Source organism: Mastomys coucha, unplaced genomic scaffold, assembly GCF_008632895.1.
Source record: "Mastomys coucha isolate ucsf_1 unplaced genomic scaffold, UCSF_Mcou_1 pScaffold18, whole genome shotgun sequence".
Lineage (NCBI taxonomy): Eukaryota > Metazoa > Chordata > Mammalia > Rodentia > Muridae > Mastomys > Mastomys coucha.
The window spans coordinates 47,851,033-47,872,429 of record NW_022196900.1 but is presented as its reverse complement, the minus strand read 5'-3'; the positions used below and the strand labels follow the sequence as shown (position 1 = coordinate 47,872,429).

At 40.3% G+C, this 21,397-nt stretch overlaps 1 protein-coding gene across 2 annotated transcripts in view; it reads right to left on the bottom strand.

The window, feature by feature from the left end:
• The window catches only part of Focad (focadhesin), a 305,147-nt gene that overhangs the window by 265,451 nt on the left and 18,299 nt on the right, over positions 1-21,397 (bottom strand). The window contains exons 2-4 of one of the 2 annotated variants that reach the window (XM_031377824.1): positions 8,869-8,957; positions 5,953-6,027; positions 1,469-1,623 (exon numbers count right to left, since the gene is read on the bottom strand). In XM_031377824.1, the coding sequence (XP_031233684.1) occupies positions 1,469-1,623; positions 5,953-6,027; positions 8,869-8,925 (287 nt within the window). In that variant the 5' untranslated portion in view covers positions 8,926-8,957. Of the gene's footprint in view, positions 1-1,468; positions 1,624-5,952; positions 6,028-8,868; positions 8,958-21,397 lie in introns of those variants that run through there. The other variant, XM_031377825.1, reaches the window with a different exon arrangement.

The window sequence follows — 21,397 nt, the reverse complement described above, 5'->3', positions numbered from 1 at the left end:
ACATTGAAGATTCAGCATTGAGGACTCGAGATTCAAGCCTCTATTCTCCTGGCTGGCACACCCACAGCTTCCTGGGACTCTGGCCAGGACCATGTAGCCTGAACATACTCTGAGCCTGGGGGTGCTGCACCAGTCCAGAGGAGATGGCTGATGTTTTAGACCTAATGTGTTTTAGATGGCCTCAGATGTACCTCAACTACTGAGCTGTCAGATTTTTTATTTTTCTCTTTTACAATGATTGTAAAAGCCTCATGTCATTTTTTGAGAAATACACTCAGACCTTACACCACTCGTGTCGAGTCTGTTTATCAAAACCGAATCCCGTGCACACCTGGCCAGAACCCATCATCCTGTGGAACAAGGGACCCCATAAGAAACCCCAGTCCGTGGCAGACAGAAGAAGAGGAGGAAGAGGAGCACTCACCTCAGGTGGAGGTGAACAACTGCATTCTATCCAAGTAGAGGGCTCATGCGAAGAAACACAGTGTAAATGGAAGGCCAGTTTGAGAAGACTTATACAAAATGTTACAGGGTTTAGGGTTACAGATAGAGAGATATTAAAGAAGGCAAATAATCAAATAATATACAAAGAGGTGACCAGAGAAAAGAGAATAGGTTTATAAAAGAAAAGTTAAAAGAATAGAGGTAATGAAGACTGACAGATCCAAAGCAGAATAGTCTCTACACACTGAAGTCACAGATACTCTGGAGACATAAACGATTAAGCACTCAGCATTGTGGCGTGGCAATCGAAGTGAGAAGAAAGAACTCATGAGAATGAGCAAGGAAGACTGGGAGGCTCCAGGGCCACATGAGCCACAGCCACAGCAGCACCATCATCCAGGTCACTTTGGGAAATTGGTATGAAGCACTGCCACTTAAAAATGAAGCAGAGCTTCTGGCTAACTATTCACCTGAATAAATTATGGACATTGGTCAGTGAGCAGTCTCGGGTAAATGTCCCCCCCAAAAAGACTGGAGCTATCCCATCATTCCTGTGGTGAAACTGAGGTACTATGAAGTTCTGGAAAACAGAAGGATCCCTTTGTCATCATGAAGGCTAGATTCTTCAGCAGAAGAGCCAAGAAGAAGACAACTATGGTGAGGTGCCTGTATCTGAGTGGTCTGAAGCCACACAGGGAGGTTCATGAAACAACTCACTTTTCCAGAAAACCATTTCTCCAAGCAGAGAGCAGCAACACCCGTTTTAGAGAGTTGGTAGTTTGATGAGTTTTTTAAGAAAAAATTCATGCTATAATTTTCTAACACACATCACTGGTGCCAAGGGCTGACTGCAGATAGCCAACACAAGGTAAGAACCATGTCACTGTGTGAGTAGAAATGCTTATGCCAAGTCTCCTACTTAAAATAAGTCAGTTCATTATTGCAGCACAAATTTGTGTTCCTTAGCAGGGAATCAGTTAGCTGTGTTTCTAAAAGCTTTAACCAAGCATGGCAGCACGTGTACCTGGCAGAAGGAATGAGGTTGAGTATCCCATTGAGAACATAGCTGAACTCTGCGTGACCCTGAGCGACAAGTGCCACCAGTCCCTCACTGCAGGCTGTTCGCACAACCACATGGTCACTGCAGCACTTCTCCCACAGCAAGTTCAAGGCAGCAGTCTGAAAGTAAACCAGTGATTAAAAGACGTGAGGAGAAGCACGCACGCAAGCACAACCACTCATCAACACATAATTCTCTCCCGATGGGCTCATGTCTGTACCAAGGCGGGTGCTGCTGTCACTTTGTTCCTACTGGGAACTAAAATCTGGCTTCCAGGAAAGGGGATAGATTTGTTTGGATGCAGTGTCTCTCTCCCTGGTGTCTGCTTGCACAATAAGGCTGGCTGTATGCAGAAGTACAAGCCAAATTCAAGCATCAGAACACAGTGAGGACCTGGCTCTGTCACCTGCTAAGCTGCAAATTTTGACTGGACCCCAACAGTATCCGTTGGCCTATCAGTTTACCAAGCTGAACTCCAAATACTGTCTGGGCCTGAAGCTTCTACAGCAATGACATTTTCAAAAGGTTCCCACTCTTCTACTACCAACCTCTATGACCTACATGCACCTCAGCTTCATCCACACTTGTGCTGAAACTTCTCAACTCAAATGTGAGCCATGACAGTGGGAGCCATGAAGGACAGAGGACCAGCAACTGCCCACTGAAATGACTAGCAACATATCCGCAAAGAATTGTTATGACAAGAAAAATGTTATGACTTTTCCCTCACTCTAAGAATCTACATCCATTAACAGAAACATACCAGATGGGAACACAAGTCAATAGAAATTCTGCTTCTGAAAACAGAACTGTTCAGTTTTTTAACTTTCTCAGAACTCATAGATCCCTTGTGTCATGAAGATCCACTAATAAATAATAAGTCCATATTTAAATGTATTTTTGAGTTAAATCTGTTGAGGTTCACCTCCTTTTTTGTTTTATAATTAAAAGAAATAGTCATGGTAACATAAGAATATAATCGCAGGAAGGATGAGGTAAGAATATAAGAGTCCTTGACTATACAGTAAATTCAAAATCAACCCAAACTACAAATAACCTTGCTACTTAAAATAATAATAAGGAGCTGGAGAGATGGCTCAGTGTCTAAGGGCATGTATTCCTTGTTCCTCCAGAGGACTCAAGTTCGATTCCCAGAAAGCTCCATTAGGTATCTATAACTAGCTTGACCAGAATACATACGTACTTACACAGAATTTAAAGTAATAACAAAATTAATGATGACAGACTCATAATGAAGCTATTTTTTCTTTTGATACAGTTTAATAGAGTGACATGGTTCAGGGCTGTGGAGATGGCTCAGTGAAGACTTGTAGCACAAGCATGGCTAACTGTAACCTCAACACAGCAGGAGACAGGCACACCAGAGCTGGCCAGCCTCTAATCAAACTGAAACCAAACTCCAGGTTCACTGAGAGACCCTGCCTCAAGGGAGCAAGCATGAGAGAACATAGAATAGGACACCCGACTTTCTCCTACACAACCTTCACACTCACATGCAAAGTGGACACACTAGCACACACACTTGTACAGACAACACACATATACTCCACACCACACACACATACCACACACACACACACACATTTGCTCATATAACATATATACACCACACACACACATACATATGCACACTACACCACATCACACACACCACACACCCACACACACAAACCATACCAACCAAGCACATACACACACTACATACCACATACAGCACACACCAACCACATCACATACCACACATCACACATACCACACAACACACAAACATCATATACCACACACACCACGTATATATCATAAACCACACACACACACACATACACACACTAAGCCACACAACAACCATTCACACAAATACCACACCACACTGCATACTACATAATACACCACATATACTGCATGCACACATACCACACATACCATACACTACACAGGCACATGTATAACACACCCATACACACATACCACACCACATTGCATACCATATCACACACCAAATACAAACACACCACAACACCATACACCACACACATACTACATGCCACATAAATATACATACCACACACGATACACACATGCATGACATCAAATCGCAAATACACACCAGAAATACTTAGCACAGCACACACCATACACATATACCACATTTCTCATATCACATCACACCATATATACATACCTCACCACACACCATATCACTATATATATAGATATACATATGTATGGATGTGTGTGTGTGTGTATATATATATATATATATATATCACACACATCATACCAGATCGAACACACTGCACACTCCCACCATACCACACACTATGCACATACATACATCATACACACACCACACACCATACACATACTACACATCACACTACACATAAACATACACAGCACATACCACACACAAACACCACCACCATCACTGCCACCGCCACTACCACACCAAATTAAAAAGAAGAAAGAACTCTACAATTCAAGGAAAAGTGAGGGTCTCCAGCTCCCACTGAAGTGAACAACACTGTGCTTCACCCCTCTGTAGCTGCTAAAAACCTCTGCAGTTGTAAGACCCACTAGTAAAGAACAGCAGAGTTAAAAGTCAGTACTGTAGAATGGAAATCTTTATATTGTTTCCCCTTTTATTTAGAAGAAAATTCCTTTTCACAATAGCCCAGGGTCATTCAATTATCAAGCCAGAAAAATAAGATAAATGGATGAATAAACTCGCCTGAGATGATACTGTCCTGGTGGAGGTAGGCATTCATTTATTAGCAAAGAGGAAACATTTAGTTAAAAGGATTTAGCATTCAATAAATCCCAGCAATTTAAGTAAAATCACTAGATCTTCTCGGAGTACATGTGATTACAGGCAGGATTGGGATGGGGCTCCTCAGGAAACCTGATTTACATGACTATTACAAACACCAGATACATGCCAGTTATCAAAACACACCACTACACTCATTTCTACATATCAGCAGGCATTGTAAAGATATATGATAGAGAGTGGCCAATCAGAAAGAATGTGAAGTGCAGCAATATAGCTCAGTCAACAAAGGTGCTTGCCATCTAACCTGACAAATCGATTTCAAATCCTAGGATCTACAGGTGAAGGAAGAAAACATACTGTCACAGTCTGTTCTCTGATACACCAAAGCACACTGATGAACACACATATGAATACATGATGTATACATACATGATGAATACACACATATGAACTCACGCGTAACAGAGAGAAAGTAAGGAAAAGGAAATTGATTTGTTTTTGCCAGGAGAAAGAAACTTCTTATTTCTACAGTTTACACACAGGCACCTGGGCTTAGCAGCTTCCCATCTAAAAGGTCAAAATATCCAATGCCAACTGGCCAAAGTCCAACTGGTTCGTCTCAGCTCCTAGGTATCGCATTAAATCTGGGCACTTACCTGCTCTGTATGGGATGGAAAGCTTTCTACCAACTCCACTGTCAACACAGGGTCTTTTCCACTTAGAACTCACACTTGGGGCTAAGAGGAAGCATGAGAATGCTCTAACACCCAAACAGCCCACTACTATGTCCACTGTCTCTATTGCTAAAAGCATTCCCCAGAGGGGATTCTGTCACTTTCTCAGCATGCCCTCCTCAGGCCCTCCTCAGGCCCTCCCTTGGCATTGTTTTCCACCAATAGTGAATGGACGCCCTCCTTCACTCTTTATATGTCTCCTCCTGGAGTTAGACACAAAGGTCCAAGCTTAAAAGAATGATATAGAATAAAAACATGGCACACCAAAGGAAAAGGAGGGAAGAAGATAAGGGGGAGGAAGTGGGAGATGGAAGACATGGGGAGAAAGAAGGCAAAGGCAAAGGGGGAAAGGAAAAGGAAGAGGAAAAAGACAAGATCTGTAGGCAAAGCTCCTCACAGTTCAAGATCTGAACTGAACTACAAGGGAAACTGGGGTGAGTGGCCCCACAGGGACAGCATCTACAGAAAACAAGCAATTGTATTACCTTAGTCTGCTTTCTACTACTGTGACAAGGTGAGAAAAGGATGTACTTCAGCTTACAGTCCATCATCAAGAGAAATCAGAGTACAAACTCAGGGCAGGAACTGAAGCAGACATTGAAGGAGTAATGTTTTCTGGTTTACTCTCCTAGCTTGCTCAGCTTACATCCTTATACAACCCAGGACCACCTGACCAGGGGTGGCTCCTCCCATAGTAAATTGAGATCTCCCACATCAATTATTAATCAAGAAAATGTCCCATAGGGTTGCCCACAGGCAAATCTAGTGGCACATTTTCTCAACTGAGGCTCCCTACTGTCAAAATGATCCTGGCTTATATCGATTTGACAAAAAGCCAGCCAGTGGTAGATGTATACACACACACATACACACACAACAACAACAAAACAACAACAACAACAACGAGGTTAAACACAGACCTGGTTTGTGGATTGGTGTATCTTTTCTGAAACACCGTGTTCTTTTAAGACAGCAGCAATAAGATGACCTACAGCCTAAAAGAACAACAAAAAATTAATGAAGATATCCACTTAGAAGTTCTTTCCAAAGAGTGCATTGAAAAAGAATCAACATCACATTCATTTTCATGTATGAGCAAGCCAAGTTGTCAACTGGTAAGATGAAAGTCCCTCTGTTGTGTGCCATGTAGTAAGCACAGAACGAGGCTCTCAACACGTGTAACCCAAATCCTCAGAACAATCTTCAAAGTAGGTAATTTATCCCAGCTCAGCAATAAACAAACCATACTTTATAGATGATAGCATCATCAACCTTCAGCTCAAATTCCTGTCACCTAATTTTAAAGATAATTTGAAATTACATAATCCATTAAAACATGAGACAAAGTCTTTAAAATCTTCTTTGTATCTAAATCCAATCTGTCTTGTTTCATGGTGTCCTTTGTGAAAATGGAGAAAAATTCACCCGCATTTTTATGGATATAGCCTGTACAGCCCTGGAAAACATTTCTCCCTTCCTCTATCCTGTTCTCCCTCCTCTAGACCCTACTATTTTCATTTTTTCTAATGTTCATTTGTATGTGTTGAGGTGTGTGTGTTGAGGTGTGTACGTGCATGCGTGTGCATGTGTATGTGTCACAGTCCACATGTGGAGAAGACAACTTGGAGAAGTCACTTCTCTTTCCACCCTATGGGCCCAAGGATTCAAACTCAGGGCATCCTCAGGCTTAGTGCAAAGTGTCTTTACCAACTGAGTCATTTCATAGCCCTGTGTTAATATAATATATTTATTCCTTTCTCATAGGTTTTGGTCTTAAGTTTTCAGTTTCACAAATCTCTTAAAAATTTCCCACATCCTGCTTTAGTCAAAGAGCCCAAAATGAAAATCAAGCTCTAAGAGAGCTAGTTACACAAATACTTAAGTGTCACCTCCTCTGCCTCAGTGTTGGGCCCAGGTCTTCAGGCCTAACAGGCACTGCTGACTGACAGGAAATTGGCTGGCAACAATGGTAACTATTTTGTATGCAGCTAGGGAAATTTCCACTACTACAACTGCATATCCTGCACTTGGGACCACTTACAATAGTGCTGAAAACAGATGTCAGTTTTGGGAAGTCTCTAGAAGAGCTCAAAGAACTACACCGCACCTGCACCCCTCCTGCACATGTGCACGTGTGTTTCAAATGTTCTGATGTTCAAATGATTTAAGACCCCTATACTTGAATTTTGAGAAATAAATCACTCACTTACATAAAGGCAAATTGTAGCTCAATTTGCTGTCTCTTATCTCCTAGCAAAAGGATAATAGAACTGAGGAGGAATGAGAACCCTGAGTTTCTATTTCACAAACTACACTGCATGTGTCATTGAATATCTGACGATCAGCTGAAAGGATACAACATAACTCATCACCAAAAAATAAAAGAGGCTGCCAATTAATCTGAAATAAGCAATGCTGCCTGTAATTTGAATTTTTGATTTTAGATTGATCATAGAACTCTTCTAGAGTCTAGTTAGAAAATAATGGACAAGTTCACAAATGTACATGCAGTACCCACTGGAGCTCAGCTGCTGTCAGCAGTTGCTGGACACCACCTAATCTCCAAAATGCAAAAGGGCTGAGTGCCAGGCAATGGGATGTGGTTCTATCTCAAAGCAGTGGTTAAGAAAGAACAGCTGGTATGTGACTCACAAGGACAGGGCACACTCATAAGAACCTAAGGACCAACATGAAATGCAATAGAGACATACAAAAAAAAAAAAGGACTAAAAGAAAATAAACTTCATGTTACACATCTCCCCACTCACAAGATTCAATTTCTCTGATCTGCTGTTTCATTCATCTTCTAACTAGCCTACATGGTTCTGAGACAACTACTCATTGGATACATTATGCTACCTTGCTACTTCATTCCATAACCAAATTGAAATAGACAATATACAATAACCAATCCATATACATATTTTTTCTTCATTTAACTGTAACACATGTCAGCATTTCCTTTTTATTAGGTTAATGAAGGTCATGCAGGTACAGAAAAATGGAAACTGTGAAAGTATCTTCCTCATCTTCTTCTTCAGGGGAAGGGCCTGTGTTGCACAGAGCAGGATACGACTTCAACTCAGTCAGGTAGAAGGGAATCTTGCATAAGGAGTGTTGTACTCCTCATGGAAGGGTTCCCCACTTCCCAGCTAAGTCAATTCCCACAGTAGGCTCTCCGAAGGCAACTGCTGAAGCATCCAAGGGGCTTCCAGGCTAAGTCTTCAGACTGGCTTTCGCTAGCTGGTTAGCTTTACTCACAGGAAGAGAGCGTAAGCTCTTATGGTACCAAGGCCTACTAGAATGTTTCTACTTATCTAACAGACAGAAACTGCCACTGGTTTAACCACTTGTCTTAATTATTGAAAAGCTCTGTAAATTAAATTATCCCGATTTCCCCTCTCAGCAGGTACATATTACATTAATCCAGAAGGCTTTAATTATTGAATATCATTATTCTGAAATCTAATACTCTTAATAGTTGTAGAGAGGTAGAATATATCAATTTAAATATTAATCTTTCATACTCTGTGGAGATACATAAGAAACCATCTATCTCTGTTCCCAATTATTAAACATAGGCAAAAAGAATAACTATATTCAAAAATCTACTAATCAAAATTATTTCTAAGAGAAAAATATATAAAATAAGTAGAAGCTTAAATTGAACAAGTTTAAATATTAGTTTTTCTAACTGAAATATACTTACTTGTCATATAAATGTTGTTTATTAAAACCATGAGAAGAAAATATTTCATGTGAATATACAAAGGTCTATTTATGATCCATCAAAAGTGTCCTTTTGTTACCATGAAGCAAAAATAAATAAAAATTACCTGTGACTGGATAAGAGAATTCGGAAAATCAAACCTTTTCTTGATATCATCTGACATTTTTGCTTCTCTCACAGGTTTATACACAGCTTCTGTAATCAAAACAAAAGAGTTATGAACCCTCTAATTGCCTTGGAGTTCAAACCAATTATTCCTCAAACCATATAAAAGTGCTTTTAAAAGACAGCAATGGAAATAAAGCAGGAAACCCTGCAGATACTTCTTAGCATAACCTTTTCTGTTAACCACTTCAACACTCAAAAAATATTGTAGATAAACTAAAAACGCCCCACAACTCCATGTTTTCCCACAAGTTAATCCTGATACAGATGAATTCATAAAACAGAACCATGAAAAAACAAATTATTTTAAACCCAAAGCTCAGCCACATACTTAAAATAAAAGTTAATCCTTTCATGAATCAAAACTTACAAGAGAGGGCTAAAAATGGGCTCAGTGGTTAAGAGCCTCCAATGCAAAAAAAAACTGAGGTTCAACTCTTAGCACCCACAAGACAGCTCAAAACATCTGGGGCACCTGCATGCATGCACAGGGTACACATACACTCAGGCATTCCTGCATACATATAAGATAAAATAAAATGCCTTTTAAAAACAGTTTAAGGGAGAGTCAAACTGTGGCAAGATTGTTTAAGCTTTTGATACCAGCTTTGATCTCAGCAAGAATCCAACTGTAGCTGAACTACAGGAAGTTCAGCTGTGACCTCAAATCCTGCACATCCAAACAAACTACTTGTCTGTTAAAAGAACAAACGAGGAATCAGCACCAGTGGTTTTTGTTTACACCAAACTCTCAATCCTACTGCTCTCAAAAAGAGGAGGGGGACAGAGAAGAGGACAGAATCTCCTTAGGGGCCCACTTTACCCAACTCCCACTCAGAACTCATCCCATCAAACCCTATTCCTGGAAATCCAGGATACTTTAATCTCATCATCTTCATTACAGCACAATGTAAAAACTGTCCACACACAAGATGCTCTGTTTTGAATATGGTTTGAATATGTAAACCCAAGGATCTGTGCTTTGAAATTTAACCTCAATGGTGGGCTCTTCAGAGGATGAAAAGTCAGCAGAAATAAGGGGTTTGGAGGTATGGCCTCTAAGAGGTGACTAGGTTTAATAAAGTCATAGGGCATGCCCTTCTTCACTGAATCGTAGTAGTTTTATAAGGAGACAAGCCAGACAGTGGTCATGCACACCCTTAATCCCAGCACTCAGGAGGCAGAGCCAGCCTTATCTCTGAGTTTGAGGCCAACCAGGTCTACAGATCAAGTTCTGGGCCAGCCAGAAACCCTGTATCAAAGAAAAAAGAAAAAAAAAGGAAGTGGAGAAAGACACAACTCACATATGACTCAAACACACTCCTTGTTTCTTGTTTCTTGCCATACGACTCATGAGAGACTTCAGAACTCTGCCAGAAAGAAGCCCATCAAAACTACACAGTTAAATCCCTTAGTCTTAGATACTTCATTACATAACACATATTAGTTACTTCATGAAAAATAAACACACACAGAAGCACTGTACTGAAGCTGCAGCATCTTTCACTACTCTCTTCAAAGTTAAATTCCCTGAGAGTAATTTATGGCTCATCTATGTCCCTTGAATCTGACACTTCACAGCCCCGACACAATTTGCTCTAATATTGCAACTTTCTTGAATTTTCTTTTAATTCTACAACGTATCATAACAGAATACCTAAAGTGAATCCTCAAGAAACCCAGGAAAGAGAGATGAGACTGGGGTTGATCTGTGAAGACACACTCACATCTTAGGATTCATTCACTTGTTTAGCACATATTTAAGTGCTAGCATATCTAATCAGTATTCTAGGTGCCTAGGCTACAAAATAAATAAAACAGACCAAGGTGACTACTCATGGAACTTACCATCTTACAAAAAATAGTAATTTTTTCTTATAGAAAATGTAGGTTGGGCATAGTGGTGTGTGCCTTTAACCCCAGCACTTAGGAGCAGAGGTAGGCAGATCCCTGTGAGACCAACCTGGTCTACATCAGGAGTTCCTTGCCAGACAGCTGAAAATGTTGGTGTATGCCTTTAGTCTCAACACTGAGAAGGCAGAGGCAGGAGGATCTCTGGTAGTTCAAGGTCAGCCTGATCTACATAGTGAGTTCCAAGCCAGCAATTTCCAGGCCTGCTAGAGCTACACAGTGAAATCCTGCCTCAAAGGAAAACTGACTCCAATAAGTTGTCCTCAGACCTACACATACACACAAATTTTTATTTTAATTTTTAAACGAAGCATGTGAATCTAAATTGGGAAAGGCTTTAGCCAGAGATGTAAATAATGACATACATTTATTAAAGAACTGAAGAGGACCAAAAGAAAGAAACTTAACATTGCTCAATCCAGAGTTTATGAGACACGTATCTGTTCATGCAATCAAGGAAGTAGCCGCTCACCAGCAGTCCTTCCCAGACACACACAAGAAACCCTTCTCTACAGAGGGCACCCCTTTCCCCAGTGCTTTCTGACACCCAGCCTCTCAGCCTGTTCTTGTCCCTCAATGGGAACTCATAAAGGAACTCGTTGAGTCCAGATCTTCCAACAATTCCAAATTCGCCCCTATGAGTTCCAAACGCAGCAGACCTCAGCTGTCAAACATAGGCTGCTCTTCATCTCAGAAGAGCTGTTAACCATGCAGTGTGCCTTCCCCAGCTCCCCTTAGTTTCCCTCACCACATTTCTAGCCGGAATTTACTCTTCCCCTTTACCCTAGGACGCTTGCTCCTTCCCTCTGGGCTTTCTCCAGTACCTGGTCAGTCTTGGGGCTCTCTGAGCTGGAGTTTGCTCCCTATACCTCTGTCTGATCGGCTCTCCTCAAACAGTTTCTACCAGTACATCATTCCCTGTGGAGAAAGAACTCTAAGGATTTCAGCTGCCTCACAGTTTAAGTGTAAGGCTGATGCCTAGCTTCCTAGCTGTCTAAGAACAGTTAGCCATTCACCTTCATCTTCACAGCTGTAATCCCGACCCAGGTGAACGAGTTTTCCAAATAGTCCCAGGAGCTCACAGTCATCTCATTCCCAAGTGACTTGATTTGAAACAGTCACCCACATGGACTATCTTCTATATGCTCCCACTACTAAAGACTAAAAGTTCCTTTCACAGCACATTTGTGAAGCCTTTCCCAACTGGCTACCACTAACACTAATTTCCTTTCTTCTTTATTATTACCTTTGGTCTGACTCACACCATCCCAGGTTCATTTACCAGAAATCATTTTCTGTAAGGGGCCAGACATTAATTACTCAAATATGCCATTGTCAGACAAAAGCAACTGTAAACAATATTTAAGAAACTAATTTTAAAAGGGAAAGAAAAAAAAAAAAAGAAAGAAATTTCAAAGGCTGGGGGGATGGCTCAGCCATTAGGAGCATGCATGCACACTGCTTTTACAAAGGACCTGAATTCAGTTCCCAGCATCCAAGTTAGGTGACTCAACACTGCCTGTCACTCCAGCTCCAGGGGATCAGACACCTTTTTCTGGTCTCTGCAGAACCCATACATCCCCATACACAGATAGATATATATGTACACAATTAAAACTAAAATCAGTCTTAAAAGAGAAAAAACTAGTTTGGCTACATTGTAGTATCATCTTATTTTAAAAGGCAGGTGTTAAGTGAGCCACAGTTTGCTAACTACCAGTGTACATAACATGCTTCAATTAACTCACCAATTTTCTTGACAGACTGCTGAAATTAATATTCAAATTTGGCTCTATGCCAAGTGAATTATCTACTTCTTATTATTTATAAAACGCAAAGGAATTATTTAGCAATGAAAGCAAAGGGTTTTACATCTACAAAAAATTTTTTCACATTTTGTTTTATATATGGGCTCCAAAAGGAAGTAACATGCAATAGTCTCAAAGACAGGCAAAGGACGTTTTACATTACTCCTTTTAATAAGAAGTAATATAAAAAACAAACCTTGGGCAAAAGTATAGCTCTAAAGTAACGCATAATTCAGCAAGGGTTTCAGCTAATGGAGTCCAAGTGCAATTTCCTCATAATCTAATATTACTCAGAAGACAGACTCATGTCCAGAGAACCAGATGGCAATCGACATGACAACTGACTTCTCAGATATCAGCACAAACACAACCAAGAAGAAAACATGCACTATGCACTCAGATGCAGGAGCAGAAGATGAGTTAGGCCATTGGGTTCAAGTAGAGCCACCCAAAAACAATGACTGTCATCAGCAAGTGGGTCACTGTAAACAGAATGGAGTCTTAGTCAAAATTACCAAAATACAGGGCTGGAGAGATGGCTCAGTGGTTAAGAGCACCAACTGCTCTTCCAAAGGTCCTGAGTTCAAATCCCAGCAACCACATGGTGGCTCACAACCACCCGTAACGAGATCTGATTACCTCTTCAGGAATGTCTGAAGAGAGCTACAGTGTACTTACATATAATAAATAAGTAAATAAAAGAAAAAAATTTTAAAAATTACCAAAATACAGATGGCAAATACCTCAGCCTTGAAATGTTTCAGTGTGGTGCTATATAGAGCATAAGTACATTTTTAAATTTATGGTAACTTTGTCTTTCCTAGCAAAATGGTCATTAAGCATTCTGAAAACCACCATCCAAGTTGCACTATGGTTCAATATCAAATTTGACCAGCTATGCTAAGGCTACAAACTACAAGCATCTTTCATTTGCTGAAGACTTCAAGGTTAACCACAACCACTTGGCTTTGCAAGATATAAAAACGTATTCTCTTAGGGAATTTCAATAAAAGAATGTATGTGGTTGCTCCAGCATTGTGGAGCATGTGTCCTTTATATTTAATATCCACTTCCTTTGGGTATTTGATCCATTAAAGAAAAAAAATTATATAGTGCTTCCTATCATGGCATTCTTACTAAAAGGAAGTCAGTCACAATATAATCCATAAATCACATACTACAAAGAGTGTCTGATTTTAAAAGATTTATCTCCGTCATGCTTTTTTTTTTTTTTTTGACCATCTAACTCAGAAAGAGAATTTTTAATGAGGTCTTTTAACTCTCCATGAATCAAAGGATTTGTTTAATATAAGCAATTATCATATTATCTGCTAAGGTATTCAGCCCCATACATATATTCCCAGGAAAATAAATCAATCAGCTGCACTCTGGAATAAAAGAGAAGCACACAGATGAAACACTGAGCCTTTACCCTTTCCTCTCAGCTTCTCCAGGATTGGAAAATACACACCATATATCACACGAAAATACTTCTGTCAAACTTCAAATAAAAGGTACAATCTCAAGATAAATGAGAAAAAGCTATAAATTATATTCAAAAAGTGCTATGGAAACCCAGCAGAGGGAGTAGTTAATTATATTGGGAACTGGGAGAATGGAGTTGTGGGTTAGGAGGATCATAAAGACAGACATGACCAAATGTTCTTGACTACAAAACCCATAAAAACAGACATGACCAAGTGTTCTTGACTACGAAACCTTAGGCAGGAAAAATTCAATCTTGGTAGAAATTGAGCTAAACAGAGTACCTTATTAAAGCTATTTTCCACAAGCAATGTGGTCAACAAGTTGATAAATTAACTTATCACATTGCCATTCTTTGTTTCATAGACTCAACATCTAGGACTTCTTTTCTAAGTAACATTTTATCAGTTACTATAATTATCAGTTAGGATGCTTACTTAGTTTCTTCTAACACAGGTTTAGCTAGTAACACCTGCACCTGGGGATATTAAACACATAAAATATATCCCTCCTCATCGTTAGGGAGTATGTTGCAGTATCCTAATGGACGCCTGAAATTGAACACAATACCAAATCCTATATAGAAGCACTGTGATACTGTGATTCCATTTGATGACTGAGAGATGCTGTATGGATAAAGGGCAGGTAGACTACGCAATGTGAACCCACTGGAGGATTTATGTGCCAGGCAGGAAAGCCTAGGCTGGCTGACTCAGCATGCTGTGCAGGATGGGGTACAGTTTAAAACTTACATTTATTTCTGGAGTTTTCTATTTAGTATTTTCAGAGCACAGCTGACCAAGAGCTGAAAGTACAGCAAGTGAAACTACAGATTCAAAAAGGGAACTGCTGTATTGGGGCAATCAGTTTCTCTTTCACTGCATTTGTTTGGATGAAGAGCTAGTGAACACTATCAATGCATTTTAACTGGGCGCGTGTGTTTGGTAGTAGAGTGGCCCTCAGTTCCAACCTCATTGCTAAAATAAAATCAAGACTCTCCTAGGTGACTGGCTGTCCTTTGAAACTGGAGTGGAGTGGCTGGGAAATCTGTACTTCTCAAGGACTTGCCCTGCTCAACAATATTTGTATCTTCCTGAGACTTCTGCCTAGACCCAAGTATTTCTATTCATCCTCCCTAAGGGCTGGCAGCAGGCCTTGCTCCAGTCCTAGTACTAAATTCTGGTATCTACTAGAAGCTTAAACTTAGCCTCAGCTCTTCTTTCAAAGCTTTAAACTCTTAATGGTCATGTACATTCCCAAGTTAACAGAACAAGACATTTAAAAAGCTAAGTATGATCCCTAAATGGAAAAAGCTCATGGAGACATCAATGAAATGTTGAGTTCAAGCTCAGCAAAACAGTAACTTTCAACCACTGTGCCTTTCAAAGAGAAACTAAAAGTATGTGAGCTAACAAAAGTAAAATACATATATTTAGAGACCAGGTCTAAATTTGGAGACAAGGTCTTTTATAGCACAGACTGGCCTTGAACTTACTATGAAGGCAAGGATGACCTTGACCTTCTGATCTCCTACCTCCACCTCCCAAGTGCACCATCATAACCAGTTGTATGTAGTATTAAAGATCAAGCCTAGGATTTCATGAATGCTAGGTAAGTACTCTACTAACTGAGCTTTATCTCCAGCCCTAGAAAATCCATTGTTAGTAATTTCAAACTCAAGATAAAGCACAGGACCAAGTAGTGTCACGGAGCCCTTTGCTCAATACAGTAATTAGAGAAGACAGGAAGTATATTTGATATGGGGGAAAACAAAACAAAACACGAAAACAAAAACACACCAGCCATCTGAATCCATATCCTTTTGTACAGTCAGACTGTAATCTGACTAGGTTCATTATTCCCTAGTGTGAGTCTGGTAAGTTAGAATCTGAGTGATGTGCCACTTCCCACTGGAGCCTGCTTGCTGCACATAACCCCATGAAAGCTTTAAGAGCAATCTGGGTCATGTTACACACATGAGGGCAATAACCAGGGATACTGTTGTAAAAACAGCATTGAAGGGGTAGGAATGTGGTACACTCCTATAACCCAATTCTTGGGAAGAAGTTAGGAAATAAAGAGTTCAAGGCCAACCTCCACTACATAGTGAGCTTGAGGCCAACCTGAGCTAAATCCTATCAAAGAAAGGAAGGGATGTATTAAGTCTCTGCTACTCCAGAAGCTGAACCAGGAGGACTGGGTTCAGTGCTGCCCACCTTGGGAATATGATAAAAACCTGACTCCCTACTGCCTCCATCACCACCAACCCCCAATTCCCAGAAAAGGTTGAAGTAAACTGCCTAAGAGAAACCCTCCATGGCAAAGTTCAAGTGAGAGAAGAAATGTTATGAACTTCCAATGAACATTCATTCCAGCGGCCCATCAGTAATAACCACTGTGCTACTCAGTCTTAAATAATGTTACCTGTACTTCAAGGACTGAGTAAACCGCTGATATGAGTTGACTGATGACTCCTTAGTTGCAACTCCCTAAGTGTTATCAAACTGCAGTCAAAGCTATCTTTACAGTTTAGTTCCTTCTAAGTTATCCCTACAGATTTTTCAAATGAAAATCTAAAATAAGATCAAAGTCAGGAAATTGGAACTCTTTGCCACCCGGGAGAACAAATCAACTGAAATAAGAAACAAAACCAACTGAATGATGCCCAACCTGTTACAGTACTTTCTCCAGTCTTGAATTTTAAAGTACCATATGTGTGTACTTCCATGCTAAATGTTTAAGAGGATAAAAATGAAAAGTGATTGTTTCTTAAACTCTAAGTTCTTATTTATCCAAGGAATAGAAGTTTTATGGTAGCCAGTCTAAGTCCTCAGAGAGAGCCCTTTTCCCAAATGGAAAACGGTTTGCTTTAACATGGAAAGAGTATTACTCAGTATAAGACATTTTTAAACATTTTTATGCTCACACAAAAGAATCATTACAACTTGGGAGGTTAAAGCAGTAGGATTCTGAGTTCAAGGCCAGCCTGGGTTACACAGTAAGATCCTGTCTCAAAACCAAAAGAGTAATAATAGGAGGCTAGAGAGATGGCTCAGCAGTTAAGAACACTTGCTTTGCTAGGGGAGCCCCTTGGTCCTGTGGAGGCTCGATGATCCAGCATAGGGGAATGCTAGGGCCCTGAGGCAGGAGTGGGTAGGCAGGTGGGGGAGAATCCTCATAGAGGCAAGGGATGGGAGGACAAGATAGTGGAGTTACGGAGGGGAAACTCTGAAGGGGGATAACATTTGAAATGTAAATAAATAAAATAACCAAAAAAGAACACTTGTTGCTCTTACAGAAGACTAGAGTTCAGTTCACAGAACCACATCCATTCACAACCACCTGTAACTCCAGCTCCAGAGAATCTGATACTCTATGCTGGCCCATGCAAACACCTGCACACACCTGCACAGACACACACACACACCATTTACAAGTAGTCATTCAACTATCAATGCACTTTACATGGATTAATTCCTACTAAGACTTGAGGTAAATTAATATTCATTAGGCTGGGAGGGGGAACTGTAGATTTAGAGGCTGGTAAGATGGCTCAGCAGTGAAGAGTACATACTGCTCTTACAGAGGACCCAAGTTTTATTCCCAGTATCCACATCCTATATCCTACAACCTCACAGAATCCAGGCCACAGTGGATACCTACACTCAAATGGGCATATACACACAGAGACACAGACACTGTACACACTTGAAAATAAGTAAATCAAAAAAAGAAAAACTGAAGAATCAAAAAGACAGTAACCTTCCTGTAATAAATATAATAGGAAGCAAATAAAATTCAACCCAACTAGTCTGGTTTCACTATGCACATTAAGATGCCTAGCAACTAAATTTGTGTGAACTTTTTGGGGGGACATGATCATTTGCATTTTCTAATTTTTTCCACAAAAAAAGCATATTTTGTGGTATTGTGGGGGAGTGTTTGTTTGCTGAGAGAGAGTTTCACTGTTTCCAAGTCTAGCCTGGAACTTCTAAACTCAAGAGATCCTCCTGTCTCAGCAGCCAGAGTAGGTGAAACCATTGGCCTGCACCAGTGCACCCAGAATCCCTTTTCTTATTTTAACCAAGTTACAAATACAAAACTCTTCATTCTGATCTTAACAGATTCTTTAGAAATGAGGAATGCAGCCGGCATAGTGAAGCACACTTTTAATCTGACCATTCAGGAGGCAAAGAAAGGCAGATCTCTGGGGAGTTCAAGGCCAGCCTGGTCTACAGAGTGTGCTCTAGGACAGAAAAAGGTACATAGTGAGACCTTGTTTTGGGGGGGTGGGAGGGAATGAATATAGACATGGTGGCACACACCTGTAATCCCTTAGTTACACTTAGTAGACACTTAGGAGGTGGAAAGATCAAGAGCTTAAGGTCTTCCTCAGCTACACTGTGAGTTCTAGGGCAGCATGGGTTACAAGAAACCCAGTCTCAAAACCAAGCAAACAAAAAAAGCCAAACCTGATGTCACACCCAGGTAATCACAGCACTCAGAAAGCAAAGGCAGATGAATCTTTCTGAGTTCGAGGGCGGCCTGGTACACTTAGTGAGTTCCAGGCTAGACAGCACAACACATTGAGACCCTGTCTCAGAGGAGCTGGGTGAATGAGAAGGAATGAATGAGAAAGAATAACATTCTGGTACCTAAATCACTTCAAGTATTGAAATCTATCGTCAGAGGATTCATAAAGTGTAAGCAGCAAAAACGGAGAAAAGTTAATGATGGGAGATTTTACTCACTGTTTCTACCTATGCTTATGCACAAGTAATATCGAAAATGAGCCAGTCTAATTTTACCAAAGAGATTTAATTGACTTTAAGGCCATTTTAAAACTTACTCATTTTCAAAAAGAAACACAACCAGCATAATTTTTCAGTCTCTTGGTTATTTCTCACATCTAAAATAAGGCTTTATTCTTGGAAAGAATCCTGTAGACCAATTACAAGCTTAATGGTAATATTTTTCTTGATTGCTACAAAGTGACCAATCAACCTCATTTGTTATTTCTCATAAAATTAAATTACTAAATTCATGCAGAATAGAAAAGTTATAGCTTAGTGGTTTTAACTGGCATCCTTAGTTGACTAAAAGCAGACCAAATCAAAAGCAGAATTTTATAGTAAATTTCTCTATTGTTAACATGATCAATGTATCCCAAAAGGGACCCAGAGAATATCCCACAAGTGCAGCACAAAGTAACAATAATCACGAAGGGAAGAAATCATAGACAGAACTATCCTACAAGGCTGAAAAAATGGCTTAGGGTATGAACACCTGTTTGTCCCAGCACCTACATCAGGCAGCTCACAACTCCAGCTCAGAACAGTTCAGTAGGTTCCCATTGCACTTTAAAATAAAACTCAACTCCTTACCACAACCCAAAGGCCTAATGTGATCCAGTCTCCTCAGAGTACGTCAGCCCTACTGAGCTTCAGCTCACTCCTTCAACCCTCGAACACTCTCCTGTCTGAGACTAAACCTCTTATTCCTAATCATTCTTGCCCATGTTGTTCAATCAGCTGGTTCATCCTCTCCTTCCCATCTCCCTGAGCCTCCTTACCCTGCTATAGCACCCCGCTGTATTTTTGATCATGTGAGTTAAAAGTTAACTATGGTTTAAATGGGAATCTTAGGCTCTTTTTAATTATGGGACTGTGTGTGTGTGTGTGTGTGTGTGTGTGTGTGTGTGTGTGTGGTTTATTTGTTTGTTTGGGTTGTTGTTGTTGTTGCTGCTGTTATTGGGTTTATTTGGGGTTTTTGTTTTTCTTGAGACAAGTTCTCACTATATAGCCTTGGTGGCCTGGAACTCAGTTATGTAGACTAGCTTGGCCAATACCTCACAGAGACCCACCTGTTTCTGCCTCTCCGGTACTGAGATTAAAGGGTGTGCACCACCACACCCAGTCCATTTTCTTTCATAAGAACATTCTCATTGAAATAGGTGAGAACAACTATTTATCTAAGTGCTGACCCAGGCACTACCTCACTGAGATAGCTTCATTTCCACTAATGAATGCTGGCTGGCAGGTAACCACGCCATGTGACAGTTCAAAGCACAGCTCAGTTGAACAGGGAAAGTGCACAGATTAGTTGAGGTACATAAACCCAGGGTTTGGAATAACAGTGGAATGTTCAGAAAGAAACAAATGTCCAAAAGCACAATGATGCTACTGCATGTTCTTTCTCAGTTCCTGCAGCTACCTCAGGGCTTAACCTACAACTTGACCTTGTACTCCAGTCAAAGAGAATATGTGTACATGGTGCAGAGGAGACAAACCGGAGAGGTAGCCTCAGTCTCGACTGTCCCTTCCAGCTCCTCAAGACATAGAAGACTTGGAATTGGGAAGGGGCCATTTCCCTCTGGGTAGCAGCTGCATGTGCTCAGCCCCCAGATGCCAATTAGAAACTGGATCAAGCAGGAAGAGTTCTCCCCAAAGCTACTGAATAATTATCCTGCATTTCTGAGTCTCTGGAGTTTCTGTGTCATATTCATCACTGCAGAGCTATTCATATCAGCAGCTAATAAATGTCTGTTGAATGCCATGTTTAATACAGTTTCTAATATAAAATAAGGTCAAAAATGTCAGAATCAGGAACAGCTAATTATGACACAAAGTGAAAAATAAGAGCAAAATATGAAAGCACAAAATGAAAAATATGAGAATTTACATCTTTTTATATTTACTTTTTTCTTGTGTGTATATGCATAAATGTGTACCTAGGTGTTAAGGAAGCCAAAAAAAAAATAAAAACAGGCATCAGTGTCCTCCTCCATCACACTCCACCTGTTTCCCTGAGGCAGTTTCTCCTTGAACCCAGGGCTCAAGTCTTAGCTAGTCTAGAAGCTGGCAAAGCCCAGCTACTCTGCTCAGTGTTAGGATTATAGGTGTTTGTACGGAATGCTCAAGCCCAGCTACTCTGCTCAGTGTTAGGATTATAGGTGTTTGTACGGAATTCTCATGGCAGCGGAGCAAGCACTCTTAGCCAGAGAGCCCCCTCTCCAGTTCTGACAATTTACCCCTTTCTCAGTTATTAAGACTCAAAATCAAATTGATAGGAAATAGAGTAAAAACAATAAATTTTCAAATAACTTTATTTCTACATTATGTAGTATGATGAATTCAGCTGCCACCACATTGAAGGTTGGTAAATAAGTACTTTATTTACACCTTACTTACGCTTTCCTTTTTTTTTATCAGATATTTTCTTTATTTACATGTCACATGATTTCTCCTTTCCCAGTTTCCCCTCCAA